The following is an 11,564-nucleotide window of genomic DNA, read 5'->3' as shown; positions in this document are numbered from 1 at the left end:
GGCAAAGCCTGTGTAAGCTTGCAGAAGCTCCACGAGACGAGATATTTGTCTGTGTCGTAATATTTTTAATAACTTTTTGTCTTGAATATTTGCAGACTGGCGCTCTTAGCTGAATAGCTTGTTTAACCAGAGGACAAAACTGATCAGATTGTGAGGTCTTGCTGTGTGAAATGTTTATAATAGGAAGCCTGTAGTTGTGCTTCGAGATTAAAATACTGCTTCGCATATAGTTTTGGTAAATATAAGGTTCTTAACTAACACCAAACTACTGAATCTTCAAGGCAGGTAGGTGAAACGAATTATCATGATGATTGCGACAGATCATCTTTCGTGATTGCTATTGAAGTTCCACATTTACTACAATAATAGTAGATTGGGTTCGTTACAGACGCAGATCTGGCATAATATAGATGAATGCAAATATCACTCCCGCATTTGAGTAGTAGAATCGAATCTCTACCGACCTACACCGAGTGTTTCTTGTTTGTCCTACAGCCTTTCACTTTTTCCACTTTAGTATTTCGCTCAAACCTTCAGGTCAAGACATGTTCCTTTATAGTTTATACCAATCAGTTTTTCTCTCCAAAGGCTGTGCTGCTCAATTCTGACCGAAATGAAACTAAGCCTGTTTTCTCTGCTGTTTTTGGCCGTAGTGGGTCAAGAAAAATTGGTAAGTATTTCGGTCAACATTTAAAATACATTTAGCAACGTAGAAAGCTATTTAGTATAGTTAATTTCCAAGATGAAATGGTTCTTTCCATTTTTTAAATTTATTTTTAATCAGTCCGCTCCTCCTCTCCAGTCGATAAGCTGTATGTTTTGGGGGTTACTTTCCAACCAAATTGGGTTTTTAATTGCAGTCATGCTATCAAACGCATATAACTGTTAATGGCCTTTTACCATCATAAATACCTCCCAGCTCATGATGTAGAACTCTGATTGTTGTTTTGCTTTATTTCAGTTCCCTAAAGCTATCCACCTGGAAATGAAAGGTTTTATCGCGCGATCCTGTTTGGATTACCTGCGACATGGCGTCTTTGAAAGCGACTTCTTCTGGCTCTTTGATAGCCACAATAAGCGATACGTGGCTTACTGCGATTTCTCGTCTGAACCGGGCGCAGCTTGGACACTTGTCATGTCTTGGAACCGAGCATCGAAAGATCTTCCTCATTTTCGAAGCAAGACATTTCTGCAGGACGCACCAATCAACCGTAAGACCCCAAACTGGAACTCTTATCGCCAGACTCTGGCTCGAATGAAAACTCTCCGCAGCCAATCAACATACTGGCGAGCAACCTGCAGCTTTGACCAAATGCAACAAAAGATTGATTACAGAGACTACCTCAGAGGCAAGTTCAGCGACTTTGACATAATGACATATCTTGGTCAGGGTCATTGTTTCCCTGTGGATTACGTGAACATCCGTGGACATGCGGCAGGGAGTGGTACCACAGCAAGATTCTGGCAGATGCAAGACGCCTACATGTTAACCATAGACAGCAGTGTCACGGGCTGTGGCTTTGTGGCCAGCGCTGGAGCTGTTCCGAGTGAAGACAACTTTGGCTACTACGGCACTATCAACAAGAATTTCCGCTGCACAATTGCAGATGATTCTACAACCCAATGGTGGTTTGGTGGATACTTGGATGAACTTTAAATCAGACTGTATACAGACTCGATAAGAAGCTATAGGAATTCAAGTAATATCATATGACTATGGACCCATTCCAAAAATAGCGACAGTTGTTTTGTCTGGTAAGATTTCATAGCAAACTAACTTTGGCACTTAGAAATTTGTGAAGCAACATGGTATTCTCAGAATTTTCGATGTTTTCTTTTAAATGTGGCAAATTTTTCACCCATTTAAACTTAAGAGAGTTGTCTGGCAAAGTTCAACTTGTGTTCCACCCAGCCTCATTTACATCTCCTTGTAATATCTAATTACGGTGATTTAGTTCGACTTCATCTTTAACGTAAAGTAAGTTAATTATGTTGAGAACTGTTTCCTTTTTAAGACACAAATGGTTACTGTTCTTGGAATGGTTCTGTAGCACTATAACCAGACCGCACTATTCAGTCACTTCGGTTGAGTCCCGCTATTTCGAACTCTCAGGGAAAACGAAAAATATTTCGAAACAGCCGATACAGAGCAGATGACTGCAGGACAGTTCCAAGGAAGATGGGGTCCATCTGTATTTGTTAGAGGTAACTTATAGGACAGCTCTCACTGGCATAAGATGAATAAATTTGGCATGAGAAAACGAGCTCTAAAAGTGACATTTTTTCATATGAATTTTACTTCTATCGAGACTCAGCAACAACAACGAAGCGCGCTCAGACATTCTTCCGCATGTCAGTATTAATCGCACAGGAAAAAATGGAAGAAACAACTCTAAGGAGAAGTGAAAACAAGTTTCAGTGTTTTAATCAGGTCAAACTATTATGGTATTCTAGTGATAAATATCACTGTTATAGCAAAGAGGGCTAAATTATTGAATTCTGAGGGAAGGGAGAAATCGGAGTATCTCTACTCTCGCCACAACGTGAACAGAACAAATAATGCTTGTTTTTTTGGTTAATATCTCTTCTGACAATGCTTGATGTTCTCTCGTAATAGTGCTCGTTAACTTCATTCCGAAGGTTTAGAAAAACTATGCGCTATTAGATAGATTTAGAAAACAGCCCTAAGAAAATGCGCGCGCTGATTGGTAAAAATCGTGTTTCTATAACTCGATGGAAACACAGAACTAGCACGAGCTGTTGACGTAATGATGGCGCGAGCAAAGAGAATTTACATTTTGATGATCAAAGTAAACAAGCTGTTTTTCTTTTTTCGTCGCGGTGTTTTCTAATAGGTCGTCGCGGTGTTTTCTAATAGGAAACATGTTCTCAGTGTTTCTTTCGAGTTATAGAAACACTCGTGAAAGTTTGGGAGAACTCGAAAAAGCTGTGGAAACACTCGCATCATTTCTCGTTCTCCCAAACTTCCACTCGTGTTTCTATAACTCGATGAAAACACGGTACATGTTTTCTACTTCTACTTCTGTGAAAGGAATGCTTTTTTTCAATAAAACTGAGATATACGAAAGGGTAGCTTTTCTGTCAAAATGGTATACAAAAGGATACGCGGTTGTACCTTCGAGCGGAACCTCCCAGTATAAATTAGAACTTTCTAAAGTACACCCCCAAGGACTTAAGCGTACTATAAAAATCGCTATGTTCACTAGCAAATTTTATGGCAAGCTAAATCTTCGAGCTGGGAAATTTTGTTAACTATAAAACCTGCAAAAACCCAAATAGTACTTGCAATCTCCTGGAAAGTTTTAGGCACATGACGGAACGCACGGGGCTTCTACTGTAAGTACCGCAGAGAAATAATAGGAAATTTTCCCAGCATTCCTTACATACTCTCCCTAAGGTTCTTCGTCTTGCGGCCAGGGAAGGCGTCATAATCTGTTTCAGTGACATCTCGATGATATTTTAAATAAGAAATAAACCAGAAAGAGCCGATGGAACATGAGACCAGCTTTAAAATGAAGTCACGATATTAATAGTGCTTTAAAAGTAAATAGTGCGTTCTACTCATTCCCGATGCTTTCAAATGATGGCGGACTCCACCGACGCCAATAATCTGGAACAAAACAAGGTCATTATATATCGGATCACGTCTAAACAAACGTGAAGAAAGCCTTGGGCAGGAAAAAAACGTGAGCGGACAAAACCGGTGAATGCCGATAAATCAAGTAATCCCGCAATGATGAACGAATTACACAACATGAACTTTCCTCTGCTTCTCCCTCTGAACCAAGTTCAGATCTACGAACTGAACTTAAAGATACCAAGGTGCCTACGAATGGATGTTGAGCGCGGCGACCAGACGTAAATGTTTTGTTTACCCAATGAAAGCCATCGCAATAAACTCTGAGCTTGCATCGAGATGCTTGTTCGGGCGTAAAGGAGCGTTTGATTAATTAATCTAAAACAGATCTTAAGGAATAAAAACTCAGATGAGCTGGAATACTTGCCTGAGTATGTCGTTGGCAGTGGGAGCCACGTGCAGTATTATCATGCTCGGCAAATGAAGTTATTGTGTACAAAATATCGCACAATTACACAGCCGAAGGCAAAAACAAAAAAAACAAAAAAGCGCGAGGAGAAACTTAGTACATGGAACTAAGCTAGATTGTCAGTGATTTAGGGGACCATGCACGGCTACCAATCGCTTGGCCAATCGCTTGGCCAATGGCTCGTACACGCAAGTACAAGTCCGTAAGTAACGACCTCCGGAAGAAGTGAGCCCACCCCCCATCACCTGAAAATAGAGGAACTAAGGTTCAAAAGTATAATTATTTTTCCAATCAATAACCTGAATAACGTACGATAAACTGATGACAATTCAACTAGGGTAGGTATACCTTATTCCAGGAGGCGTCACGAAGAAAAGCGCCCGGTAAAACCAACCCCGCAAAATTTTCATCAAGTAAAAAGAAGGTACTAACAGGACCTTTTCTTCAAATTGAACGTACTAAAATTGGCAACTTTGCATCACATTTAACAGGAACGCATAAAAAGAACGTTTAATCATATTGAAATTAAAAACTCGACCAGAGCAGTTAAATATTTATAAAGCAGACTAACGTAGCAGTGCATCATGAACAGTAAAAATAGTTTAAGGTATCTTACATCACAGTCTACACATAAAGTGCCCACCCATGTGCCAGCAACATAAATTTGAACTGGAACGAGGAATTTCTAAACAATTTATAAGAACTCAGTGTTCTTACGAATTACACCCACAACCTTAGAGGAATACAGCCCTGTTCTCATAGAATTAAAAAAAAAAAAAAAACCACCGTGAAGAGATATTTACAATAGAAGTCATTTGCGTCGCCTCATGGGCTGAGAGATTCTCGCCCATATCAACTTTCTTTTCTCTCGTAAGTTCTCGCGCGTTTAGAGATGCGCCACACTCGCGTTTTAAGTCCAGGGATCCAACGGGTGCTTACCTAACTTTTAAACTTTTAGCCCTACCCCAAATCTACACGCGTGTATTTCACTTGTGGAAGTCTATCGATTTGCACAGTGTTTGGGTTGGAGATTCTCGCCCATATCAACTTTCTTTCGTTCGCAACTGTCATAGCTTTGTGGACTCTTGTGACTTTACTAATGAAGCTATAGCTAATTTACATGCTTTTGAAGTGGAAATACATGCGAGGCAAAAATTAGGCCATTTTGACCGCTATGTTGCGAAAGCGAAGCTATTTTGTAAAAAAGGTTTCGTCCCGGTCACGTTCTTCATATGGGAAATTTTTCATCCCGGTCACCGAGATTCGGAATTGCCAACTATTTCTTGTTAAATATCAGGTACTCTTACATTTGAACGAGTCCTTCTGTCGATATTCAGTAATAGACCCTTTGCAGGATCCGGTCACATGGTACGGAATTAATTACGCTGGAACGCAAGTTACACTGTGGGACTTTCAAAACAAAGGAAAGTCGGGCTGGACTGGTACGAGTTCCTTTGTTTTGAAAGTCCCACTGCGTAACTTGCGTCCCAACATAATTAATTCCGTACCATGTGACCGGATCCTGCAAAGGGTCTCTTGTTCGAGTTTTAATCTGGCCATAATAATCTCAAAGTACACAAGACAATTCGTCCACTAGACAACATGCATTTCCGAAGAAAAATTGAGTGCTCTGATCTCTAGAGGTTTAAATAACACTTTCCGTGGAAAATCTGTTGACACCCGCTGGTTTTATAGTCCCAATATATATGACACAGTCGTTTGAAATTTTTATTTGTACTTGATCGAAAAATAATCGATGCGAATGGAAAAAGCATCGCAAAATTACCGATGTGAGCAGGTTCCAGCGCAAAAACTCTCACAAAGAAGGGAAGGGAACGTTGATTAAAGAACACTGACATTTAAAATTCTCTTGTTATCCTCCCTTTTTGAAAACCACGCTGATCGTGAAAGAGCTCGTGACGTCAGGAAGAACATCCCTGTATTTGGAACAAAAGCTTTCAGTCTGGCTCATAAAGATACTTGAAAAATCGCAAAAAGTAATTAATGTACATACATATACTTTATTTCCTCTCGAATTTTACGTAGCTAAAATTAGCTAATATCTTCGAGAACATAAATATAACAAACTCACTTGCGCCCCGAAACACGCGTTGCCACATCACGTACATGTTTCGGGGCGCAAGGAGATAAAGTGTGAAGATTGGTGTCTCGAAACATGTGATGTGGCAACGCGTGTTTCGGGGCGCAAGTGAGTTCAAAGTACGGAACTTGATATAGTGCACGGGCCATTTTGCAATTTATGTGCGTTGGCTGTTGGGCTGGCGTTACATATCTTCGCTACACAGTGCTGACGGGTCCCAAGAAGGGCGAAACAGCTGTCCACTGTTGCGATCCTACTTTATCGGTTCTTGTCATGTTGGTGTCTCGAAACGTGTTTCACGTAGTATCAGCCTTACAGTTTATTGCTTGTCTTCATACATTTTTTGGCTTATCAGATCTCTTGTAGATCCTACGTTGGCAGCGTTTATCGTATGCGGTCCCTTGCAGCTTATGGTTTCTCATTTTTGAATTTTTGATCGCTTCTTGATTCAAGTTTCATTCATTCTTTCATTCATTGTTAGTTTTTGAGATTCGGAGGGGGTCTAAGCTCTCAGGTATTAAGATTAGGAGTAAGCCTTACCAAGAGAAAATGAGGTGAGAGAACACATCCCCGTGCCCTTAGATCATGGTGTCTTGGTCTTACGTCTTAGTTATTGAGACTCGGAGGGGGTCTTAGGTGTACAAAAGGGGTAAGTAAGGTAAGGTAAGGTAAATCTTTATAAACGTGGTCAAAATACACTTAGCCCATTAGATCACTCTTAGTTTTTCTGTCAAAATGTTAAACAAAGGGCAAGCGGTTGCACCTCCATCGATGCGGGCGTAACCTACAAGTAAAATTAGGAATTGGTTCATGCTTAGCGTGCGTATATCGAGGTATGGATGCACGCCGGAAGTTTGAAGAGCACGAAAAAAGCGTAAGAGTTGCTCGAGGCGACAGCCGAGAGCAACTCTAGTTTATTGAATGCCCTCCAAACTTCCCAAGTACATCCATAACTTGATATACGCACAGCTAAAACCATGAACCAATTCTTTTTCATAATACAGATAGGACCCTGCGCGCGCTCTGATTGGTGAAAAACCCATGTTTTATCAGAGTATAAAACATAGAAAAAGCGTGTTTTACTGTTTTGCGCGTGTAAAATCTATATCATAAGCCAAATGAAGAAGCGTAAGCCGTGTTTTACACTGTGATAAAACACTCCGGACCTTTGAGAACACTCGAGAAATGTAGAAAGCACGAGCCGCAGGCGAGTGTTTTCTACTTTTCCCTCGTGTTCTCAAATGCGTGTCGCGTGTTATCACAGTGTAATACACGGCTCAGGCTTCTTTATTTGTTAAATAATGCACACTCCCAGGGACTAGAGCAAACTACAAAAATTGCTACCTTCACTGACAACTTCTATGACACTTTAACATCCAAATAGACCTTGGAATTTCTAGGCATTCTGAAAAAACATCAAGGGATTTATAAAGGTTATATCGTTGAAATTCTGCAACAGTTTCTCACTGACAGGCATTTTGTCAGTTGAGATAACAGCCTACCCCTTACAGGTTGCAGTAGATCGTGCTGAGTGTTTTGTTAGTGTACCCAAACCGAGAATACGGTTTCGTCCAAAGCAAAGACCAAACAATATTCGGAGACGCGTACTATTTCTTAATAAACATCAAGTACTCTTAGCTACTCATAGAACTGATATTATAACAAGTCTTTACGTGGAAATTCTGTAATATTGTTTGTGTGTCAATCTGGCCATAAATTTTTACAATCGGCGGGACATAGCCATTTTAAGTTATTCTCAAGCTCCGATATTTCGTCAACAAGGCAACCAAGATGACTTAAAGAATCGTTTGGCATTTCCAAGGGAACATAGAATACTCTCAAGAAGTTTAAAACGCTTTTCATCGAAAATCTGTTAACATTGTTCTAGCTGCCGGAATTATAGCCACTGCGTAATAAATAAAACCAGTTTGTTGACTAATAAGGCCGAGCATTTATAATCAACAAATTTTAACACCGCCTGGGTGCCAGTGAGTTACTTTATCGCCACGGATTTGGAGCAGTTGGCAGTTTCTACATAGTGCAGGGTTTATGACTGTGAACAGAGTAAACGAGGAACTAAAATGAAGAGCTGTATAAGAACGATTGATTGAGTAATAAAGTGCAGATTAAATTAATTTTTGAGAAGTGATGTTTTTAACTCTATAGATCGTTTTCACTGTCACGCAATAAAAAAGATAAATCGAAAACCATCCAGTGGAAAAAGCTATGAACTTACGATGTTATAGAAGATAACTAAATAAGACACTTCTCCAAGTTTTAGGCCTGTGTGTTTCCCCAAACTTCAGATATTCGTCGAAATGTTTCGCAGATATTTGCAGAGCCCAGTTTGAAAACGCCATGTTGGTGTACCTCCGTGGTACACCAATATGGCGGCCGGAAAATAGTGTAAACATCTGGAACTTATTTTGGCTATCTAAGCGACTGATTATCAGTACTGACCAAACAAGCATTTACATAAGCACTTTTCATAATGCTCTAACTTCTAAAAAGTCTCAAAATCATGAGATAAGTATATATTTTTCGACAAACTCGATCGTAGCCTTGTGTCACGCACCTCCATAACCCTGAAATTCAAAATGCTCTGGATTCCAAACGAAGCACGCTATTGAGCTGTAAAATTGTAAACAGATATAAATTTACCGCCTCTTATGCCTGATGAGGATAAAAACTTTGGTGGCTCTTCAGTTTTGGATTTTCGAAAGTGATGACGTCACGTGAAAACGATCTATTAAAGTAGTATAAGGACAGAAATATGACGACTGATTTTTAAAAAAGGTGCTGATCACTCTAGGACACCATTCATTTTTAATTCAACTTCCGCTGATACCTTCAATTCCCCAAGTAAAACAAAACTGACCGATTTGTTTGGAAGTATACAGAACTCGCTAAATTTATTTTGTTTTTTTCCCACGTAGAGCAAAAACGAATTTGGCTCGATTCAAGTTTGTTCTATTCTTAACTTTAATTCAGGTTTTACTGTAGGAAAAAACTTTGCTGGGCAACATCAATACGAGGTTTTTACCATAAACCATTCGGTCATTGAACTCATCAAGGGCTGTGTGCAAAAGGTGTTAATGTCGTTTGAGATTATGAGTTACGTATGCAAATCTTGAGCGGTTCCTGATAGTTTGATAAGAACATCTGCTGTCACCATTACAGCCCATGCTTACATTTCAGACTGATGGCGACTAATAACGTTACTCACGGTGGAAACCAAACTGAAACACTTCATCGGTTTCTTTTCTCAGTAAGTTTAACCAGCGACGTACGCGAACCAGTGTTATTTCTTTCGGCGTTGAACATTTTTCTCTCCATCACTGCATTTCTTGGGAATACTCTGATCCTATTCGCCCTTCGTAAAGAGTCTTCCCTTCATCCGCCGTCCAAACTCTTGCTTCGTTGTCTGGCAACAACAGATCTCTGCGTTGGCCTGATATCACAACCTCTCACTGTTACTCATTGGCTTTCCCTTGTTCAAGGAGATTGGGATTTTTGTTTCGCCGCATTGTCTGTAACTTACGTGGCAAGTTATATCCTGTGTTCAGTGACTTTGCTTACACTGGCTGCAATTAGCATGGACAGACTTCTCGCCCTGTTGCTGGGACTGAGATACAGACAAGTTGTACCTTTGAAGCGAACATACGCGACTGTAGTAACCTTTTGGGTTGTGCCAATTGCTGCCGGGATATCGCCAATTTGGACTTACCAGCTAATAAGCGTTTGGTATGGCTACATTGTTACTTTACTATGCGTTGTAACCCCAATTGTGTCACACGTGAAGATTTTCCACTCACTTTGTCATCATATAACCCAAGTTCGAGACCATGTGCAAAAACCGAGCCAAGGCGTCCCGCTTAACATAGCGCGATACAGAAAGGCAGTGTACAGTGCATTGTGGATGCAGTTGGCAATTGTCGGGTGTTATTTACCATATGGTATAATGGGAACTTTACTCAATTATAGTACACCATCACCATCCAAATTTCTCATCCTGGAGTTTTCACTCACTTGGGCTTACTTTAACTCGTCTTAAAACCCGTTCCTTTACTGTTGGAAGATCAGTGAAGTAAAACAAGCAGTAAAGGAGACAATCAAAGCGGCACTTTGCTGTTTGTGACGGTTAGCTTATTGTTAACATAATGACATGTTACTGCTTTCCTGACAATTTTTCCAACTAAAAAAAAAAACTTTTCAAAATGGTTTTTTGGGAGTGTTTCATCTGATTGAAAGTATAGTGAGTCAGGGGCTAAGGTTGAGGCTGACTAAAGATCGAAAATCTCACATAGCGAAATGAATTTTTCCAAGACCAGGTGAATCGTCAGGCATTGGCACCCGGCAAAGATAATGGATGTTACGGGAAGTTAAAATGCCACAGCCAGAATCGTGATTGTGGATAACTCGATAATGCTGTGGACGGTAAATTGGAAATGTGTAAGCGAAACTACAAAGCAATGCAACGTGGCAAGCACATGGCGAACACGCTAAGACGAATTTACTTACGAAAGTAAAGACACGAAAAAGAAACTTTCCTTTAGGATTTATGATTCCAGATCACACAGATGATGGTGCATCAAATATGCCAAAGGAACCGATACAGAGTGGATTCATCGGCTCCTTCAATGCATCATGATATGACTAATCTTGGTTCATGGATCCTGATCCGGATCATCTCAGGAGTGACTTTTTTCCCGTTGAGTTTCTATCTATGCAAAGTTAACTGAAAGAGTACTATCACGAGTATTATGCACGAGTATTTTTTTTAATTCTTCCCTAGTGTATGGAAAAAGCACTCAAAAGTTAATTACAATTTGCTCTCCTTTTAACAATACACTTGATAATAATCTATTATCTGAATACTGATGTGCTAGAGCCGTTTTGTGTATGAAAGCAAGTAGTTAGTCACAATTTTAGCACTGAATAGGTCAGTGAAATATGCAATAAAAATCCCCCGTAAAAATCCGCGTGATGATGCCCCTTAAGAACGTCAAGTTAATGAACGTGAATGTAATAGACATGTTTAGGAAGAAATTGAGTACAAAGTAACAAATTAGTCGATTTAGACACGGAGGATCAAGGAGTGCAATTATCTCCCAGTTGAATAAGGCCTGAAAATCATTGTTTAGAGCTGTGATAATAGCAGATTTTAAAAAACTTAAGGCGTTGACCGGACGCAACGCTATTAATTTTCAATTTGATTTGATTTGTTACGTTCGATATCCCAAAAAAAATTGAAAATGGAAGGCACAGAACTTTTTATGGACTGTTTCATTCTGCAGTACAACGAAATTGTATTTAATTTTTCGATTTAGTTCGATCACAATCTCGTCCCATTTTTTCGATTTAATGCACTTTGTAGAAACTCATTAAAACAAAAC

At 39.8% G+C, this 11,564-nt stretch overlaps 2 protein-coding genes across 2 annotated transcripts; both read left to right on the top strand.

Annotated features, from left to right (window-relative positions):
• Positions 1-192: 192 nt before the first annotated feature.
• Positions 193-2,852, top strand: LOC149110640 (uncharacterized). Its single transcript, XM_089292903.1, has 3 exons — positions 193-285; positions 589-670; positions 962-2,852. Exons 2-3 carry the CDS (start codon positions 614-616, stop codon positions 1,655-1,657), a joined length of 753 nt encoding a protein of 250 aa, XP_089149029.1. The 5' UTR covers positions 193-285; positions 589-613; the 3' UTR covers positions 1,658-2,852.
• Positions 2,853-9,294: 6,442 nt separating this feature from the next.
• LOC149110639 (adenosine receptor A3-like) lies at positions 9,295-10,376 on the top strand. Its single transcript, XM_089292484.1, has one exon. The coding sequence runs from the start codon at positions 9,371-9,373 to the stop codon at positions 10,220-10,222; it is 852 nt and encodes a 283-aa protein (XP_089148610.1). The 5' UTR covers positions 9,295-9,370; the 3' UTR covers positions 10,223-10,376.
• Positions 10,377-11,564: the final 1,188 nt, after the last annotated feature.

This window comes from Orbicella faveolata, unplaced genomic scaffold (genome assembly GCF_042242905.1).
Source record: "Orbicella faveolata isolate gen_17 unplaced genomic scaffold, um_ofav_v1 contig_24, whole genome shotgun sequence".
Taxonomy (NCBI): Eukaryota; Metazoa; Cnidaria; class Anthozoa; order Scleractinia; family Merulinidae; genus Orbicella; species Orbicella faveolata.
Note: the sequence above shows the minus strand (reverse complement) of the source record. Positions and strands in the feature narration are given on the sequence as shown.